This window comes from Gambusia affinis, linkage group LG21, assembly GCF_019740435.1.
Source record: "Gambusia affinis linkage group LG21, SWU_Gaff_1.0, whole genome shotgun sequence".
NCBI classification, from domain to species: domain Eukaryota; kingdom Metazoa; phylum Chordata; class Actinopteri; order Cyprinodontiformes; family Poeciliidae; genus Gambusia; species Gambusia affinis.
This window is the reverse complement of record NC_057888.1, coordinates 6,582,668-6,604,395: the sequence shown is the minus strand read 5'-3', so window position 1 is coordinate 6,604,395 and position 21,728 is coordinate 6,582,668. Positions and strand designations below refer to the sequence as shown.

Sequence of the window (21,728 nt, the reverse complement as noted above, 5' to 3'; positions counted from 1 at the left end):
GGGGTTATTTCCTTTACATCTGCACACTTCCCTTAATCTCTCGCAGACCTGATAGCCTCTAAGTGAGGGTTGAAGTGTCTGCTTCACTCAACCCCTCTCCTGCGCTTGAAAACGGCTTCGACTCTCTGCCCTCCAGGTTTTCCATTACCATAACGTAATGTGCGCCAGGCTCAGATTGCTTTAAATCAAAATAGTTCCTCCAACCTACCACATGATCCCCCGTTTAATTCATAATGCCGTGAATGGTGAATGAGGCACCTAATTACTCCTTTAATCAATTCGGTGATTAATTAACCCATCAGCTTTTGTGTTGTTAGTATATCACTGCGCTTACAGGGAGCCTCCTTCTTCAATATGCAAAGATTTTTTTTTCTTCCCCCAGCAAAAAGTACATTTGAATAATGATGAATTAATTAACAGAATCTAATGGAGATTTAAAAGTGGGTGGGATTTAGTGCCACCCTCCTTCTGCCACACATTTGCTTTTTACGTTATATATTCTCCACGACAAACGGTTCAGAAGTAGGCTTGCCCCTGATCCTATTGTTGTGCCGACGGAGCGCCCGGTGGCTCAGCTCGCCGAGTCCTGAGGCGAGTCTCTGCCTTCTCCACACCCCCTCCACCCCACCCCATACTCCTTTTGCCCCCGGGATGGCACTCGGATGCCAACATTTCTGATTTAGAAAATTCCACAAAGCTCTTTTCCGCGCACCGATCCTGAATGGGACACATTACGGCTGAATGCGAAAGCAAAGCCGAGGCGGAACACTGGTGACAATTAAGAAACTCCCCCTTCTGCTGGAGACATAAAAGCCAGATCGAATTAATTTAAAAATTTTTTTTCTTCCTGCTTCCTTTCATTCAGCCAATCGTGGAGGCATACTGCAGGCACGCGGGCCAGACTTAAGAAGAAATCTCCTCACACACTGTTTCTTTATTTATTTTCCTCTTGATTTCTCAAATTGGGGGGGAAAGGAGCTTCAGCGGTCTGAACCGATTCCATATCTTAATCCAAAACCACACTGTTAGTCTTTCTCTCCTCTCCCTCTTTCTTACAATATTTGCATATAGAAGCCCTCTGCCAGATGTTTATTTTTAGGCTCCGGTTCAAGGACTCCGACTAAGGGAGCGACTTGGAAAGAAGGAGCACTCGGAGAGAGAAAACGAATTGGAGGCAGGATGGTTTCTGTGTCTTTTTGTGCGCTCAGATCCATCTGAGAAGATTTAGGCCCCTTTTGTTTTTGCGATGGAGCAGAGTTGAGGAGCAGGTTGCGTATCTGCAGACTGCAGCGCTGATGCGTGCGCCACACAGGCAGCATGTTTGCCAAAAGATGCACTGGCCCACGTTCTCTCACCACACACACACACACAGAGAAATATTCACACCCTTCCCAACTGCTGTGGATCTTATTGGGTTTGGAGCCACACAGCTCAACCAATCAGTGAGTTTATTCACTCGATTTAGCAAATATAATCACTAAATCATTACATTACTTACTGTACACAAATGGAAAGAGAGTATGAAGATGAAAAAGGTGCAAAGAATACCAGTCTACCTCATTATTGTGGAAGAGAATGGAAAATAGATGGAGGGTTTTTTTTTATTAGAAATGACCCCTCTTTTGCTCTGACACCCCTAAATAAAGTGCAAACAATTGCTCTCAGAAGTCACCTTAAGTCCCTCTGAGGTTTGTTAGAGAACGATAGTGAACAACCAGCATCATGGAGATCAAGGAACATGGCGACAGGCTCAGAGAGCAAGCTGAGGTGACGTGTAAAACAGGTTGTAAAACAATACTGGAAACTTTGCATAACTTACAGAGCTCTGTTTAATACATTATCTGGAAATGGAAAGATTCCTCCTAAATCGACACGCCAGAACAGGGAGTGTTATCCCCAGCTCAGGACAGAGCAGAGTTGTCCGGAGGTTCATGTCAGCGGTTCGAAACACACTTTAAAAATCTGCCTTTGGTAGAAAGGAAGAAAAAAAGCCTCCTTATTTTGAAGCCTTGTAGGGAACACAGCTAGTAGAAGAACAAACTGCACATGCTGGTGGCAGCATCATTGTGTGGGAACGACTTCCTTCAGCAGGGACAGGGACGATGTGTGCAGCTGAACACAGAGTGTTTCTGGAAGAAATCCGTTTGACAGTGGGGCAAAGCAGTGGCCATAAACATCAGCACAGACGCAGAATGAAATGGTTTGATTAAAGCTTATACATGTTAAAATGGCCCAGTCAAAGTAAAAAACTAAATCATAGCATCTCCCTTCTGTAAAAGACAATGGACTTTGTGTATAGATGTGCAAAGTGCACAACATTGTAAGAGGTGACTAGAGAACACCAAAAACAAACAGCTATTTATGGGCCGTATTGCTACATGATCAGTTATGCTGCTCCACGCTAACACGCTAACTGTGATCTGGGAGCCAACAGGAATCCCCAGTGAGACTCCAGTCTTCAGGTGATGCTCCCTGTGCAGCTGTTTTGGTTAACATGATGGGGTTTGCTAATGTGCTCATTACTGTTCTGCTGAGCTGATTATCATCTAAAGTAAATGAGTGCAAGTTTTCTAATGCAGCGCAGGTGTTCTTGCTGTCGGCTTTCCCTCACAACCTAATAAATTAAAGCCGCTGTGTCCTGCTCTCTCGCCAGCATCCTTCTAAATGTTCAGTTTTTCCTCTTTTGCTGACATGAACTTCCTTTTTGTCCCGCTGCAGCGCCTCACGCCGGTCTGACCACAGCTGATTACTACCACCAGATGGCTCTGCTGGCGGGCCACCGCAGCCCGTACGCCACAGACCTTCTCCCGTCTGTGGCGTCCACTGGCAGCGCAAGCAGCGCCACCGCCCTACACATGGAGTACCTGCAGGCGATGGAGAGTGAGTCTTTTATTCTGCATTTTGAACAGATTTGGTTTTAGAAGGTGATCTTGTTGATGAAATAAAGTTCCTTTAAACTTGTTTAATACTGATAAAACATTTCTTCTAGCTCTGCAAGTTTTGTCTTTAGACTCTGGCCTCTTACTTCTGAAATATGAACCATTCCAACACACAGTGCTGGGAAATATGAACCATTCCAACACACAGTGCTGGGAACCTCCTACTCAAATATGCCTAAAAAGAATGAAAGAAATTCAGACTTGTTGAAATTAATAATATGAAAAGCGTTGAAGTTTATTTGTCTGCATACCATGCATCTGAAATGTTTATGAACCATTTCATTTGTTTGTTTGTTTTTTGTTTTATTTTGGCTGAAGCATATAAAAATAAGATTAATTTTATTCCCTAAAGATATATAAAAAAGAGTATTTTTATTTATTGTGATTTGCAGATGAAATATAGCACTGGTCAGTGTAGAAATCTTCCTGAGATTGAGGAAAACATTTAAAGCAAAACAGAAAACTTCCATCAGCCTCACTCTTTAGTTTCGCTGGTAAAAATGAGTAAAACACCTGAAAATAAATGTATTTTTAATGCAGCAGCAGAGTTTTATTACAAAATCAACTGGACCACCCTTACAGGCATCTCTGCTGTTCCTCTCCTAGAACAACTTACAAGATTTGAGCAAACAGAAGAAAGGATCGCTGAACATTTCTTTGTTTATTTTCCCTCATGTTTTGGAGAAACAGACTTTTAAAAGACCCCATGAAGACCTGCGTTCAGACTTTTGGGAAAGTCTAGAGTTTTTTTAATTATTATTAGTATTACTCTTGCAAGGCTCCTAATGCAACAAGAACAAATCAGAACTAATGCCATTTCCATGAGATCAACACTTATCTGCCTTACTCCACAAGATCTCTTGTGGCTTTGAGAAATTAAACTGAAACTTTAGCTACCTTAAAGTTGTAATGTAAAAATAATTTTAAGAAATACTTCAGATACATTAAATTGGAATAGGGATTGGTAGTTATTAATTATTAGCAATTATCATGCTAATAATTGTTCCGTCAGTGATTTTGTGAAAAACAAAACATTTATTTTTTTAAGTATTTATTTATTTTTTTTCACCTAGGAAATAAGTGTAGTATAATTATTAAATGTTGAAACCATTCAGTTGGTTGCACTGTTGCCTTGGATTCCTGGGTTTGGAGTTTTCAACACCATTATGCCTATTTAGGTAAAACACACATGTGCTTTAATTAAAAATTATACTTTATTGAGTATTTAATAAAGTACTCTGAGCATCCGTATGTGAGGAAAGACACTAACTACATCCATCCTTTCCACATTTCCGTCTTATGAGTGCTTACGTTCTCAGCAAACTGTGGGTGGCCCCTGCGGGAATTCAACCCTTAAAAGTGCTCCACCACAGTGATCCCATCTTCTATTCTATATATATCTATATACCTCCAGCTACACCTCAACTTCTGCAACTTTACTTTGACATAATTTAAATGAGCCATTGTCTTAACGTGTCTGGCTCAGGACTGTACGCAAAGGACTTATGCTAATGAGTTATTTTAAAGTGTAAATAGGAAATTAAAGGCACATCGAATCTTAGGGAGGTCAGACAGCCTCACCCCGCTCCCTTTGATGGGAACGTATTTAGTCAGACACACATCTCTTTCATGGAAATCCGGGGGTGAACTTCCCCCCACTGTTCCTCCGAACAAACTAATTAAAACTAGCCAAACTTGTGCGGGTATCAGAAAATTAATTGCTATTAAGTGGGAATTGGAATGTCCCACCATTCATCACGGGAGAGAAATCCTTTCTTCTGTGTCACTTTTTAAGATTAATAGACTGAAACAAAACAATTAGGGCCAAATTCAAGTGGAGACGCTGTGCTCTTCTCTTTAAAAAAAAAAAAAAATCGCCTGTGATCATTGCTGGTAATAACTCATCACATTCAGGCGATGTGTGTTCCTGTGTAGGGAAAAAAAATTAACACTTTAAAGCTTTGGCGGATTTTAGGAAAGAGCAAAGTCTATCAAGAGGCTTTCGGCAATAATCTGGGCTACCATGAAGCTATTTTAGTCCATTCAAATGAGTGTAATTACCTTCAGAGAGAGTTCTGCTAATGAAACAATGGGCCTGTCCAGCCTATTTGTGCTTTAATGGTCTATTGTCTGCGTTAGCACTGCCTAATTAGCACCATAGCTCTCATAGATCACTCTGACTGAAGTATACACTACACTACGATGTTTATTTGTGGCTTCTGTTAACTAATCTCTGTGGTGTTTTTCAGCTAATAGGAAACCGTTTGCATACACAGGTTTATGTTAAGTTTTAAACACTGGTGTTGCTTTATTTAGTCAGGCAAAATGGCTATTATCATTGAAATGTTTACATCTAATCACATCTAATCTCCATTATGGTACTGTTTTTGTACTTTTAGGAAGTATAAACAGCTCATTTTGCAGTTTAGTGGTGTATATTTATATTAAAGTATTAAAAAAGGACATTTATATGGAAGTCCTCAATGGCAAAAAATTTATGTCCAAAGGAATATCTTAAAGCTGACCTAAAGTTTTTTTTCTACAATAAATAAATTAATCAATTTAGAGAAAAATAAATCAGCTGCCATTTAGGGGAAAAGATTTGCATAAACTAAAAACAAAATCTGGAAAGTTCGGAATATAGTCAGACTTAGAAAAAGCGCAGTGAGAAAAAAAAATTAACATGGTCAAAAAGTAAGTAAAATATTACATAAATGACTACATGAACCTTTTTAGTCTGATGGAAGCATTTCCAGATCACGAGAAAAATAAATTTATGGTCTGACTTATGTAAAGGGAGACATTTTATAAAACCTTGGTGAAATAATGATTTTGTTTTATTTAATGCACATTTTTACAATGCCTTAACTTTTTAAGATGAGGACAAGAAGAAAGTTTTGCTTAGATTTGGAAGAAAAATATATTTTTTTCTTGTCTTTCAGAGCATCAGTCCTTTTCTGTATCCTAAATAAGCTGAATTGACAGAAATGTCCTTTCCAGTACAAGTTTTCTTTCTCTGAACACTCTGCTTGTCACAGGATTAAAACCTTGATGATTGTAAGAACAATAGTTATTGTATTGTGCTTCCATCTCCAGGATCTACTTTTACACTCCATAAAGTAGAATGTATTTATTATAGTCGCCCCCCCTTCCCAGGTGGGTCGCTGAGGGTTCAACCCCAGTTTTGGAACCAACTTTTCTTTCCACCACCGTCAGTCTGGCCCATCCGAAAACCTCCCTGGCCCCCTCGAAATTAATGACGCGGCGAGTAACCAGCCGTCCCGTCCATAAATCAAGAGGAAATTAGAGGGACAGTGCTGCTATGAGCTAGGACGCTTCCCTCTCTGTCTCCCCGGTTGGCCGATTTATCATTTGGGCTGTGCATTAATAAACACCGGTCCCATGAGGCTTTGCAGTGATGGCACACAGGCCCCCGTCTCCCGCGCTAGGCTCTCCGTCGCTCTCTCTCCACCTCCAACATCCTCCAGTTTTCCACAAGTGGATGCGGCTTGTTATAGGTGTCAGATTTGTCCGAATCAGAGGTATAAAAGCAGACGTTTCGCAGAAGGCTAGATGGATGTATAGCTTCAGCTGGTGAATGGGCAAAAAAAGAAGGAAAAAAACCCAAACTGTCAAGATATCCCATGTGTTCTATATTGTGTTCTCACACTCCTCCTTGCAAGATCCGCCTTACAATAAAAAATGTAAAGAGAGTGGAGGGTGTTGCTCTCCATGCTTCAGTTGCAGCTCAGGCCTGTGGATGCCAGAATGCTACCACCACACACACACACTCGTATGCGCGCGCATACACACACACAACAACACACTCTCTGATTACCATGTGAAAGGAAGCTCTCTGTAATCGCTGAATGTGTCAAACCAGAGATAGAGCATTTACGTTTTAGGGAGATGGATGGATTGAGGGGGACGTAAATATGCAGGAGGGGGGTTATCGGTTTTGTTTTCCTTTATGAAATAACTCGAAATGTTTTATTTCCAAGTCTTGAGTCACAAAGTCATTGTGTCAGTTCATGCACAAAGCGCGACATCCCCTCAGCGCTGCTTTTTTGTCCCCTCCTTCCGTCTCCCCCGTTTTTTTTTCTCTCCCTCTCTGTCTTGTTTGTGACATCTCCGTGTGAAAAGACAACAAAAGTCATGTTTTAATCTCTACCCGTGGCTCATTGTGCGCGTGGAGAGAATGGTTGCGCCGTTTCCGCCTTTTACCTTTTCAAACCCCTTTTTGGTATTTCCAGTCAACACTGATTGCATTTGAATAACGAGTCAAATTGGACTTGATTAAATATTACCATACACAGTCAGAGCAATTTTCCAACATAAAAGACATGTTTTCTCCTGGATGAAATGCAAGCAGTGCATCAAGTGACAGCTGAACACTCATTGAGATGGGCCTTTTGTTTGATGATTGACAAAAATGTCATCTGTTAGGGTTTGATTAGGTTAGAGTTTAAACAGAAATGCATGTATGAGCCATCAAATGCTTTTTTTTGGTTGTTTTTAGCTGATTCTCTTGATCTGAAGCATCTAATAATAGTTGGAAAAACAGGTAAACTTTAAATAGAGATGAGTCAATATAAAAATTTGCTGTTGTTGCCAATAAGCGATATTTACCAGTATTGTAAATATCTGGTAAATATATATATTTATTGACCATTTTGACACAGTGAAACATAACCTCAACGCTGACATTGCTTCCATCCTTCACTTAAACATCCCACAATCCTCTGCTGCATCACTATCACATGACCAAACAAACTCTACATGCTACCAGCATCCCTGCTTTAAACAATGCAATAATTTCTTTCTCCATCCTCATCCTCCAGATTCGCGTTTCCCAAGCCCAAGGCTTCCGGCACGGCCCAACAGGAAGCGCCCCTTGACCATCTCTCCGCTCTCTGAGCACAGCCTCGATTTGCAGACCATGATTCGTAACTCCCCGAATGCCATAGTTACCACACTGATGAACAGCTCACGCTCCAGCTCCTCCACCAGCGGCTCCTACGGACATCTCTCCGCCAGAGCAATCAGGTAGCACACTAGAAAAAGGAAATAAAATCACCCGAAGTTTGGTTGTCAGAGCTGGAAAACAGTCGGACGGTGATGGTCATGTTAGATTACGCTTGGTTTGATTTATTTTGAAATTTTCCTGGATAGAAATCCGACATCTCCTAGCCATCCGGTTGAAATCTTCCCCTACAAATTTTAGGTTAGCTGTTACCTTCCATTAAACTTTCTAAACATTAGCAAATTATCATTATAAACAACAAATTTTATTAATTGATTTTATTGTAGTTTGCGAAAGGTTTAATCGTGGCAAAAACACATGAATATGTTTTTTCACTCTTTGAAAGTCAAATCAGGCTGTATAATTTATATATGACAAAATAAGAAAAAGGAGAAACTGCTTTCTTAAATGTCAAAAGTTTTTGAGTGGCCACTACTACAGCTTAATCTCAGTCCCTTTGAAAATTAGTGGATAGAAAATTATGTTTGTGGCTGTTACATATATTCTTGTTAAAAAAAAGTAAAAGAAAGTGGATCAATGTGGAAGTGTGAGAGTGTGAGGCGGCTTACAAACCTGACTCAGTTACACCACTTCAGTCAGGAGGAATGGGCCACAAATCCAGCAAACTATTGTGGAAGGACCCTGAAAATATTAAAAAACTTCTCCTCTTGAAGAAAATGTAAAACTATATATACATCTCTCATTTTTTGTGACATTTACCAATGAATAATTTTGGTAGTCATAACTGACTCCCTCTGCCCCAAAGCAGCAAAAATGGAAGAAAATAAGTGCTTTTGTGTCTTTCTAGACAGTGTTTGTAAATATGTGGGTTCAGCTCTATATGTGACATTGGCTTCTTACCAAATTCGCAAAAAACACAAAATGTGTGCTGGTATGTTGATAATTGCAGCAGGAAAATTGTCTGTTTTGCAAAAAATATTCATGTTGTTTCAGGCAGGACCAAAGACTCTGTGTGTGATTCATACTCTGCACACAGCTTACAGAAAAATGCGGCATATTTTCCCTTTAGAATGGCATCATAATACATAAATAAAGCGTTTGGCACGAATGAGTGTATGTGTGTGCTATCGTGTCAAACGCCCGTGTGGGTGACGATCTCCCAGCCAGCCAGCCGGCCGGCTTCCCAGGCGGCTTGTGTCAGTCATCCAGCACACCTCAGGGAAACATCACATACATCATGCACCGGCACCGGTGGAGAGGCAAAGCAAAGCAGAAGAAAAGAGCAGAGAAGAGGGGAAAAATGGGAAAGATCCATTGCCCCACCCTCAGCCATTGATCAGCAATCTGTAAAAGGGAGCTGATCAATCATGCTCCACGCTCAGCCACTGTCCGAGTGACAGGATCCAAATAGCCAGAGCCAACAGACTGATGAGTGATATGACAAGCGGATGGGCCTCCAAATGTGTCTCGGTCCATTGATTTCCACTCGGCTCATAATAAGATCAGCAGACATATGGGTCGCGGGTAAAGCCAATTGTCAGTGTGCAGAATGAATGAAGCCGAGCCACACAGATCCATGTTTATCTAGAGGTTTAACGATTGTTACACAGAGGAGGCTTCTGGGATTTTTATGATCAACAAAGTTAGCTCAGTTTGCAGATTAACACAGCACCTTGCATAATTACTGATGCCCTTTGAATTGTTCCACGTTGTCACATTGCAACTAAAAACTTCAATGCGTTTCATCAGAAATCAAAGCAGTGTAGTGTGAAGTGAAAGGAAAATAATACGTGTCTTTCACAGTTTTGTTGCAAATAACAATAAGCGTGACATGCATTTTTAATTTTGGCATTTGTTTTTATCACACCATCATACTGGTGAAACATAACACATTACTGTTCTGGAGCTTAGTCCAAAAGAATTCAAAACTGTAAGTTTGTCTTACATCAGTGCAGTCATTTCAAGACCTTCTTTATTTTATATGTCAAAGATTCCTGATCTAATAAAATCTGATAAAATTCTCAATTTTCAGTTTGTTTTTCAGCAGATAAATAGTAACTAGAAATGAGCCTCTTTTAGCGCTTCCTAAATCACTAAAAGAGGCGCTTTTAGCGCTAAAAATTGTACACTATTTTTTGTATTAGTGTACAAAAAATTGTACGCTATTTTTTGTACACTAATACAAAAAATTTGCTCCAATATGTGTTTTAAATTTGACAATGTTGGACTTCATGGCAAAAAAAGTTTGAGAATCCCTGACCTGATTCAGACAGGCATTCCTGTTCCTGTCTGAATCAGCTACCTGCGCTTGCCAGCCAGATTTGTTAAATTCTTGAATTAAATCACTAAAATTCATTCAGAAGGCCACAAATGGCCCCAGGACCTCGACTTGGACACCATTGTCAAAGTCCAGAACTAAATCCAAATGAAAAAGGTGTCTGATGTGCACAGATATTATTCATCATGATTTATTCATTCAGATATTTTGCAAAGAACAATGTTTTTTTAATTTTTTTATGAGATTCCCAAAGCTGTTTGAGAAGAGGTATTGATTCAGAGGGGCTGATATAAAAACACACTACACACTCTTCTGATTTTTTTTTTTGTGTTGATCACATAAAAGTATTATAAAGGAAGTTAAAGTTTGTGACTGTAACGTGACAAAGTGTGAAAAAGATTCAAGCGGTATGAACGATTTCCGGAGAACTGTAACTTACAGAGGAAAAAAAAATGTTGTGACTTTATTTACATGGCTCGAAGATAGATTAACGGTTATTTATTATCTGTGTTATTTTGCCCAGTGGAGGAATGACACACTGTCTTACACAAACCACTTGATAATTCACTGTGTTAACAAGCTTTATTTCCCAGCAGCCCCCCTGGTTCCGGTATTACCACACCATCTCATGTCAGATTGCCCTCAGGGTGAGGAGTTATCCAGAACAATCCATTTACTCACTTGAACTACCCCTTCTTTGCCTCATTGCTTCTGTAATTAATGTTTGAAGTATTGTTTAGAGTTGTTTTATTCTGTCGTCTCTCCAGCCCAGCTTTGAGCTTCCCCTACCCTCCAACTCCGGTGGCATTACACGTCCACCACCAGCTGATGGGCCGCCAGCCTGGGATCGTGGGCTCCGCCTTCGGCCACAGCCCGCCGTTAGTCCACCCTACGCCGACCTTTGCCAGCCAGCGTCCCGTGCCTGGCATCCCCCCAACTGGTCTCGGCGCCGGCGATCGCTCAGCCATCTCCAACGACTCGTCACAGGTGAGCACAGCGGCCTCTGCGATTCATCATCACACGTTAATGGATAGCGGCGTCGCATGCCAGCCCTTTGTGAAAGGGATCAGCCAAGCAAGCACAGGTACAGGCAGGACCCCCATTCCCTCAATGCTTTCCTCTCCTGGGACTTTCCTTCCTCCTACTCGTGTTGTTTCTTGTTTTCAGCCTGTCGCGCACATGAGAGCGTGCCTACAGCAAACAACCAGGGGCTTGTTAGCATAGAATCCCTCTGCTGAATCCATTAATCACTAGAGAGAGAACAAGGATGTGGAGAGTGGGGAATATTGACATGGATGGATGGATCCAAAGGGGTTTCCCTCAGTTTTTTTTCTCAGGCCTTACGCTATGTGCGGCCCCGCATTTCCAGTAAATATTCTGTTTATTACCCATGCTTATCATTATCCCATGATTTTCAGAAATTGGACAAAACTGAAGAAAATATTGTTTTGTCAGTGCTTGTCTTATGAGGCAGTAACAGCTTTCTAACTTCTCCATGTGGTCAGCTTCAAAATGGTGAAACAGACCCGTAGCATGATGCTACTCCCACCGTACTTAATAGTATTTATAGACTGGAAATCAGCAACCTGACTCCCCAAACATCCATCTTCTCACTGTGGACAAATAGCTAAACATTTTTCTCTTTTTAATCCTAATACTTTCTTTCCATATGCAGAAGTTGTCGCTGGTTCAGTTCCCGGCTCCAGTTCCATTTGCATCATGTCTTCCCCTTCTTTCTGAATAAAAAGTGTCACAAAAACCTTCAAAAAAAGATTAATTTCAGTTGAGCTCGAAGTTGTGGATGTTAGACCAGGAGCTTCGTTCTTGCCTCAGAAATTAATATGCAGCCCAGCTCAAATGCGACACAAGTTGGAAACACTAAGCATCAAAAAACTCAGTGTTCTCGAGAACAAAACCACTGATCTCACTTGCTAGATGTCGAAATGTTTGGTTTTATCTTAAAAAGACTCCCTTGACATAAAGCTACCACTACCATGCTTGACGGTTGTACAGTCTTCCTACATTTAAAAGCAGCTACTTGACTCCACCAAACTTATTTTTGTTTCATGTAACCATGAAGCCCATCTCCAGAAGACAGGTGGACATCGGGAGATCTCAGTCAAGCCTGAAGGAGCAGACACTTCTTTCCTGACCCTAAAATGAATACCTTAACACAACTCAGAAATGTGTCCTTTAGCAGAAGTGAAGCAGTTGTTTAGTTATGTGAAAAGCTCAGCATTCTCTGGAATAACACCGACTCATTTTCCAGATGTCTAAACGTTCTGTTAATTTTTCTTCTCTCAAATAGCTTATTGTGTTACAGGAATCCTCCCGAGGGCGTATTTAGGCCAGGGCCAAAGCCAGGTCATTCATTGGTGGAATTGGTTCATAAGATTGCTTTAATTGCACTGATTAGGGACGCTAATGTGATACACTGAATTGCATAGTTCGTTGCTGGCTCAGTTTAAAGCTTCAGTTGCAGAAATCATTCTGAGTCAACCCCACCAGTTTTGTCTTGTTGATTAAGTAAATAATTGGATTTGCTTATAAGCATTACATGCATTTTTAATGTTACTATGAAGGGTAAAACTATTGAGATACTGAGCACGATGCAATTAGAGGGCCAAATGATAAAGTTAGAAACATTTTTGTGTTTTGTCTTTACCAAAGGCCAAACCAACTAGCGAATCAGCTGTGAGCAGCACCGGCGACCCGATGCATCACAAGCGGTCCAAAATGAAACCGGAGGATGAGTTGCCAAGTCCCGGAGTGGTGAGTGTGCAGGTGGGTTTTGTCTCCTGAATTAGATCACCTTAAATTGAATTTGGACCAAATCTAAATAAAAGGTATGAATTGGACCTTTTTGTTCTGCAAAGTGGCTTCTTATGACTTGGCGCTTTATAAATAAATTCAATTTACCATCAGTTACTGACTCTATTGTTGAGTCATTTGTCTAGAACTACAAGCGCAGCATTTCTTTAAGTCCAGGGTTGTTCAAAGTGCACCTTATCTTTATGTCCAAATAAATTAAACGTTCCAGAATAACATCCAATATATTTATTTGCTGCAGAGTTACAGAAGGTAGTTAAAGAACTGAGAACAGCTGCTGACCGTACAGAGTCAGAGAATTAGATCTTCCAGAGATGACTTCAGTTTCTGTTGCTTTAACGCTTAAGAATGTGACCTCACCCATCCAGTTTAATGAGGAAATTAATGCATTATTACTGTTTAGTTTAACAAATATATTTTAATTGAAGAAACTAGAACTACATTTATTATCCACTGACTTGGCAAAATATAGCCAGTGTTTTCAGGACCGACCCATGTTCTATTGGTCGTCTTCCAGGCCATTGCAAAATCTTTGCACATCTGGCAACAGGTAATTGTTTAGACTGATTTTATACCGCAGTTACTTAGATGTGTTTTCTTTCAACTTGTGTAAATCTCCACTTCTTTATCTTAAATCTGAATTTCTTGGAGGTTCCCATTGTTCCAAGTAGGAGTCAAGCAGAAATTACCAGCTGCCGACACTCATGATCAATAGTAAGATTTTTATGGAACTTGGCCTTGTCAAGTTAAGGCATTCCTGACTTAACTTGATGATCTCCTATAAACTCAAAGGAATGCACCAAATTGTTATTTTCAAAAGCCATTGCAGTTTTTCTGTTGTATAATAATTCTACTCTACAAAAAGGACATTTCATATATACTAATATTTGAACTATTTGTTCATTTCAAGTATGAAGGATCAATCATAATGAAAGTGATGATAGTGCACAATGCTGCAAAGTGGCTACAACAGCACTCAGTCTTTATTCTTTTGCATGTGGCTGTTTTGTTGGTGTTTTCTGCTCTTATCACTTTTAGTTTCCAATGCGACACAATCACTTAGCTTTTGTGGGAGGAAAGAGAAAATTGATTTTGCTCTTTTTTAATCAAATAATTTAAGGGGCTTTGAAAAAGTAAAAGCAAAATGTAAGCAAATGGCAAGCATTTGCATTGATGTGGGGAAAAAAGAGCTGATTATAGGACTTTAGCGTGAAATAAAGTGGGGTTTGCAGTGGAAGCCTCTTCTGCAGTAGCTCAGAGTGTACGGATGTTGAGGATAAAATCTTCCAAAAAGCTTCATCTGTTATATTTACCACTCATAGAGTCGAGCAAGGCCAGACCCCACATGTTTGAGACATGTAGGCAATAACTCTCTGCCGTGCCTGTGAAAAATCAAATTTATGACAGGTTTGTATGTTTCTGAGCTGAAGCATATGTTATTAAACACCACTAGTGTTACATCAGTCTCAGTATATTGGTTCTCACTGGTTATTCAGGATCATCCTGATGGGATGACTCTGGTGAAGGAGGAAGGTGACAAAGATGAGAGCAAACAGGAGCCAGAGGTGGTTTATGAGACAAACTGCCACTGGGAGAACTGCTGCCGCGAGTTTGACACCCAGGAACAGCTGGTACAAGTAAGTATCCAGCAGACCTCACAATATGAAGTCTTTCTTCCTATGTAGTCTTCCATAAGTAAAACACATTTAACACATCTGCTCATCTTCTCGGGAATATACCCGTCAGCAAACTAACCCCAAGATCAAGCAATATACTAAGGAAAATCACCAAAAACACAAGTACTCCATCTCAGACTTTACAGGTCTCAGTTAGTGGGGGGAATTTTAAATGTTCATGACAGTATAATTAGAAAAAGATTTTTAAAAGTATAGCTTGTTTGGAAGCATAGCGAGAGAAAAGGAACAAGCATTTATGCCTCTCATAAGATTAGCTTCCTTTGCAAGACCAGTAAGACACAACAGGTGTACAATTCTACAGAGCTGCTCAGAAAACAGACAAGCTTTATTTTTTTTTTCCTCCACCTATCTCCCCGGACCTCAGCTTCTGTGTCTGGCAGGCCACAGTAGAGTGAGGGCCTTGAGCGCTGGGTGTTAGTAATGCTGAATTCCTGATTGGTTCCACGGGTAGTGATAATGGGCTCAGAAGCTGGAGTCCCATCTCGCAGCTGGATGGTGTGAACTTATTTGGCGGGTTAAGCCTCACAGAACTCTGTGTACTCTACCGGACCTGTCCGTTATCGTAATTCTCACAGACGCCTGGAGATGGATGTTCCCCGATCATACTTCGCCTGTGGCTCTGTGGAAAGCTAAAAAAAAATGCCATTAGCGTAATCATCGTGTCACCCCTACTGTGGCCTAAGGTGCTTTTAGCTTTGCTTTGCAGCATCTGAACCACTTACCCTTCATCTGAGCGTGTAACCAAACTGGAGTTGGACAAGCGATGAAATTACACCCATACAAGCGATGGGGAAGTGCTCACACAGACATGTGCAGCTGAGAAACACATCAGGACACATCTGATAGAAAGATCGTAAGCTCTCCACAGCTGTCTACTTGCCGTCTTGACATCGCAATCCTCAGCTGCGGTGGTAACCCCTATCTATAATTGATATCCTCAGCACGAAATGGGCTTGCCTCCCATGTTTGAAGGGCTCAGCTCAAAAGGTTGAGGATCTTGACAACTTCTTGCCCCTGTTTCAGGAGGTGGGATGAGTAAGAGCAGTTGGGAAAGGAGTGGAGGCAAATATTGCTCACCTTCTCCCCCTGCTGTACTCACAGCCCAGTTGCCATCATAAGGAAACAATATGTCCTCTTTGATTAGTTTTCATGTTTCTGTCTTGGAATTTTTTTTTTCTGGCATCAGACTTTCTGATACGACGTTGTATTTCTCATTTTTAATGCACTTGGAGATATGCGGAGAGATGCCAATAACAGTCCTCGCCTACAGACTCCCTGCCCCTCTAATTCAGCAGAGCGGACGGGAAAATGCTCTTATCTCTCCACACCCCCTCCCCCTCAGTAATAGGATAAGTACAGTATTTGGACCACAGTGGCTCTCTTCACTCTCTGGGAGGGGTTTGGGATGGCAGCAGTGGTGGTGGTGGTGGTGGTGGTGAAGGGGATTTCCATATATCCAAACAATGGTGCGTCCCTTCCCCCGTACTTGTCTTCTGAAACAGCTTCAGGGAGGAAAAGCGTTATGAGAAAAAAAAATTCATCAGTTTCCCCTTAGCTGAAGCAGTTTTAATGTTTAAGTTTCATTTTCAGAAGTGCTTGACAAGTCTGTCAAGACGTACTCCCTTTCTGAAGTGTTACAAGTAAGAAATCCACAGTGAAATATCCCCTTTTCTTTGTGGTTGGCCTAATTTTTGAATTAAGCCTTCACGCCACCCTCATTGCTCTCCCCCTTGTACAAAAGCGCTTCCTGTAGTGCTCTTGATGCATTTTTCTACACCCCTCAAACATTCTTTTCACCGGCGTTCCCTTTATCATACGCGTATAACCACTCACGGTGCCACCGATAAGATAAACATCAGATCTATGCAATTTGGCCCACTTTATCAGGCCTACCCAGTCAGCAAAAGCGAGGCGGGTGTCAATTTTGTAGTTTGCGAGATTTATTTGATTTATTTTATTTCTACTTGTTCTACCTCTCCATTGTGGTTTAAGCTCAAATTCTCTAGCCCTCCCCCCTCTTTTTGGGGACGCTTCCCCCTCTCTCTCTTGCTCTCTCATTTTCTATTTTACTTTCTCTCCTCCTCTTTTTCCCCTCAGAGGGAACACTTTTAAAGATAAGGCCTGGTGACTTCTTTAATGTATCTCTTGAAGTTGGCTTTTATTCAGCTATTTGTCGCCATAGAGGCCAACCCTTATTGCCATAATTTCCTATTATTACAGCCTTGCTCAACAACCTTATTAGGTTTTTTTGTTGATCTTTTAGAACATTTTCACAGCAGATAAGTCTACAAGGGCACAGTGTGGATAACTTAGTGACATTGTCACTGTATTTAGCAACTTCTCAGACCCTAGAGACTCTTCGAAAAAAACAAAAGATCAACTTGCAATACATCTATCTACTTTTTCTGGTGTTATTGGGGATTCCTGGAGTCTGTCATTAAAGCACAAATTGATCTTAGTTTACTAATAATGACCAACTGGACTCCACCCCTGTCCCAGAACACTCACAGGTGGCCCGGTCTTAGCTCTGAAGATTCAATATCCAGACTGCAGGATCAGCCTTCTGGCTGATCCTTCAATCAGAGCAAGAAGCAAATGTAAAATTTTCCTTCTCCAAAAAAACAAACAAACTCAATACTATTCCAAGTTTATTTTAGGAAAGGAAGCTCAAATGTTGAGGTCCACTTCCAAAAGTCATCACTAAAAGAAAAGTTTTCAGCCAGTTATTGGCTGAAATCCCAATAACAAACCCAATTCGTCAAATAGTAGTATGTGAAAGATTTAGATATGGTGTTTAGGTATACTTTCAAGCAAACAAAATATTTCCAAAGTTCATTATTAGGGCTGCAAGGTCTTAGAGGTTCATATGTTTTATCACCAGGTCAAACACACACTTGGGGTTGTAATGCTCTCAGATGGAAAGCTGTTACTCCATGTGTGCAGCCTTGTTAAAACTCCTGTTGTGTGCTTCCCCAGTGTTAAAGAATGATAAACGCCGGCACAGTCTGAAAGCACACCCCCCCTTCAGTCCTCTCTGGCTGCTGGCACAGGCCTTTAATTGGTAAAACGCTGCTTTTTTTGATCATGAGAAGGATTAGGCCCTTATCTGTCTAGAGTATCTTACTCCAAGATGAAAAGACTGCTGAATTACACATGCCAATTTCAGCTCCCTGCCCCCTGCTTCTCAATCGCTTTCTCTCATCCTCCCTCCTTTTCTCACTAACCCACTCTCAATTCCCACTTTCATTTAATCTCTCTCTCTCTACCTCTCTCTCCCTCTTACTGCCTTCCATCTTTTCCTTTTCTGTGCTTTTTTTCTCCCCACCTCCCTTTATACAAAGCATTTCAGCAACTGACATCACAAAAGAGCATATGATTTATTAGGCAATGTTTGATAAAGCTAAACGGTGTTGCGGGTCCCATCGCTTTGTGAAATTGCCTTGTAAACAGACCCTCTTTTCATGCACGCTTGCATTCTAATGCATGAAGGCAGCGTCCCAAAGAGGGTTTGATAAGGAAACATGGAAATGAATACTGAAGTGAACAAATAGTGGGACATAGCAGGGAAGAAAATGATATGATTTTGTGTATTCCACTATCAAGTGATGAGATGTTGGTATACAGCATAAAGCTATAATTAAAGCTGCAAGCAGCATTGAATGATCCTTGCACTTTAGTGGTCAGAAGCTTTGAGCCTGGAATTATTTTCGGTTAGCGTCTGTGAATAATACTTAAAAGCATTTTTTGGAGTTGAACAATCTCTCTTTGAGTTGGGCCAACTTCTTGTTCGGCGACGAAGATTTGGGGAGGACCACAATCCTGTAAGTGTTTGGCTGGGGACTGCACAGAAACTTTTAATGTTCTTGGAGATTGGTTTTTAAAGTCTGGCTATGCCCATGTGCTTGGCCAGGCATTAATATTTTATTGATTTTTATTTCCCCAAACCAAACCATTAAAAATTTAATGAATCAGTAAATCTGTTTGCCATTGTTTGTGTTCACCCATGTAAGGTGTACAAAAAGCACCCTTTCATCCCAAATGACAAACTTCCTGTTAGGGCTTCAGGTTATTTGTGTTGAATAACATATACCAAATTTCACAAGCTTCTGTCAAAGGAGAGTTTAAAATTGTTGAAGTTAAGATGGACGTCATTAAGTAAAACAGGACTTTTTATCAATGATTTTCTGGTTGGCCACAACCACATCCCTAAATTAATACTCAAGCTTTTGATAACCTTCAGTTCCCCATGCCTTAAAAGACTAATGATCAAGTTTGAAGCTGAGACCTCATCTAGGAGGAATTTCTATTGAAGGGAAAAGCTAGAGAAGGCAAAAGAGTTTGAAAAGGGACATTTTTAATACAAAACGGCAGACTTCCTGTTCAGTGCAGACCTGTTTTAGAGTTGCTGTTTTTTTGGTAGATACTTGCCTGTAGAACATTTTGTAGCTCTCCATTAAAATAAGATTAATGTTGAGGGTGTTGGTCCAAGGAACTGCTGTTTAGGACTTGGTGAGCCATTTTACAAATTCTCTTTCTTACACTTCAAAATTTCTTGACTTTTTGAGCATGTTCAACTGGCTATTGATACAACCCAGGCCTTTCTGCCATCTTTGGTGCTGGTGCCTAAGTATGTGCTATACATTAGCTGTGAACCACAGGGGGCTGAACCAAGAGAACAGTGCCTGCACCTGTGCCTGTGTGGAAGTACACAGTTCATACGTCACAGCCAGTGCCTGTGTCCCCTGTGTCCGTGTCCCTTGCGTTTCCTGTCGTGCAGCTCCCTCCTAAATCCATCTTGGTGGCATTTTTACAGTTGTTGGCCGATAAGCTGGCAGGGGGAAGATGAATAACCCACCGCGCCACCGCTATCAGCACCTGTTTGTCGATTTAGCCGACCAACGGGACCTGTCTGCTCAGCATGGAGATTATTGATTCAATAAGAATTGCCATTAGATCATGCCATTAGGTTTCTCTGCAGTCCTGCCCCCCTTCCATATCCCCCTGCGGTGTTGCCTGTCCCCCTTACTGTCAGCCCAGAGCCTAATGCATCACGCCCGTCAACGATCTCCTTCATTTGTTCAAACTGTAAATATGTGTGAGTGTGCCAGCTGCCAGCGCATGATCCAACTCTACAGCTCTCTCCCATCGCTCTCAGCCGCAGGATATCGAACACAGGTCACAGCAGACCGATTGCTTGCCACCGGGATTCCCTCTTGAAGATGAAGAAAAAGAGAAGAAGAGTCAGGTTTTTTTAAGCACTGGCCAACATGGAAAGGAGATTGATTTACAGTCTCTGATCATCCAATTATCCAACCATTCTCCCCTGTAGTTCTGGGCTTGTCACTTAAAATTACAGAAATGCCTCACAAGAATTACAGTTGCTTTTTGATGATAAAATGCTTAGCAATAGTATTAATACCTCCTAACATCTATTGTAAATAATTGGTAAAAACAAATTAGAAGAAGCATGATTAATAAACATAGGCCATCAATATGTATTTAATGACATTTTCTGGTTGCAACATGACAAAATATGAAATATTTAAGGGTATGAATTGGATGGAATCATGTTTTAGAGTGAATTAATTGAATCATTGTCAGCGATTGCCTTCAGTGGGAAATGAAAACCAGTGGGGCGTCTGCTGGATGTCATAGTCATGATTGTGTAAAAGGTTCAAGAAGGCCTGTGGAAGAAACAGTGAGTGCGTGCAAAAGTTCCTGAATGTGTGCAAAAGTCATGTTGTTGACCGTTTTTTCTGGGCTAAATCTTTGTTTTTTGTCTTCCATTTTTTTTATTTGTTCCCTGGATGAATTATTATTAAAAATCATTCAACAAAGCACAAAATTCTCAAGCTTTTCAACTTAAAGTCTTGTATTCTGCCCTCGGGTTTAAAAAAGCATTTTTTTCTGCTTCTTAGGAATGTCACGACAGTACCAGTATCCTTGAGGATATTGCTTCTCTCCGGGCTTAAATTGCCATCAGAAAAGGTCCTCCAGAGGCCACCTCTCTGTTGTCTCTTAAAGAGGGGCCTGATGTTAACTTTATCCCCAGAGGGCTGTAGCTTTTTTCCCCTCCCCTCTTCACTTCTATTCTTTCAACATTCACCACTTTCCTGTTTTTAAACCACAATTTAGTGGGAATAAAAGAACAACAGAGAAAGTGGAAATGCTTGACTGGACTTATAAAGACCTCATACTTCAGAAGCTTTGACTGAATTTCTGATTTCTCACCTCTCAGCCATTTCTTGTGCTTTCTAAGCCACAATTTGGAAATTGCAACCACAGCACAACTGTCGGCTCATGTCAAGTGACAGGGTTGGTTTGAAAATCTCACTCAGATCAAACGCAGTCTCAAAACCTTTTTTCACTTTGCGAAAGGATAAATTAGTAAAATGATAAAAACCTGAAAGGAAAATGACCTCTCAGAAAAATTAAATGGAGAAGAGCAGTAAAGTTGTTTTTTCAAAATGAACAAAATTTGCTTTTTGTCCCCCTAGCACATCAACAATGACCACATCCACGGAGAAAAGAAAGAATTTGTGTGCCGATGGGAGGAATGCTCTCGAGAGCAGAAGCCCTTCAAGGCCCAGTACATGCTGGTGGTCCACATGCGCAGACATACTGGGGAAAAACCACACAAATGCACAGTAAGGATCCTCATAAATGTCAATGTAACCCTATTTGCAGATGATATTGTATTGTGCATGTTATTATACATTAGCTAAATGTAAAAAGCTAAAGTGTATGGGATAATTTTTTTCCATCTTCAGTTTGAAGGCTGCACTAAGGCCTACTCACGCCTGGAAAACCTGAAAACTCACTTACGTTCCCATACTGGTGAGAAACCTTATGTGTGCGAACATGAAGGTTGTAACAAGGCTTTTTCCAACGCGTCGGATCGGGCCAAGCATCAGAACCGAACACACTCCAATGAGGTATTAACATAGGTCCACCATCTGATTTGATGTCATCCATCATGACATATTATGATGGATGATAGG

General features: G+C 40.9%; 1 protein-coding gene across 3 annotated transcripts in view; it reads left to right on the top strand.

Moving 5' to 3' along the window:
• gli3 (GLI family zinc finger 3) overlaps window positions 1-21,728 on the top strand; it is a 119,594-nt gene that overhangs the window by 89,611 nt on the left and 8,255 nt on the right. For 2 of the 3 annotated variants that reach the window (XM_044104629.1, XM_044104630.1), the window contains exons 6-12: window positions 2,719-2,880; window positions 7,781-7,985; window positions 10,969-11,188; window positions 12,872-12,985; window positions 14,527-14,667; window positions 21,225-21,374; window positions 21,498-21,662. In XM_044104629.1, the coding sequence (XP_043960564.1) occupies window positions 2,719-2,880; window positions 7,781-7,985; window positions 10,969-11,188; window positions 12,872-12,985; window positions 14,527-14,667; window positions 21,225-21,374; window positions 21,498-21,662 (1,157 nt within the window). The remainder of the gene's footprint in view (window positions 1-2,718; window positions 2,881-7,780; window positions 7,986-10,968; window positions 11,189-12,871; window positions 12,986-14,526; window positions 14,668-21,224; window positions 21,375-21,497; window positions 21,663-21,728) is intronic. The other variant, XM_044104631.1, reaches the window with a different exon arrangement.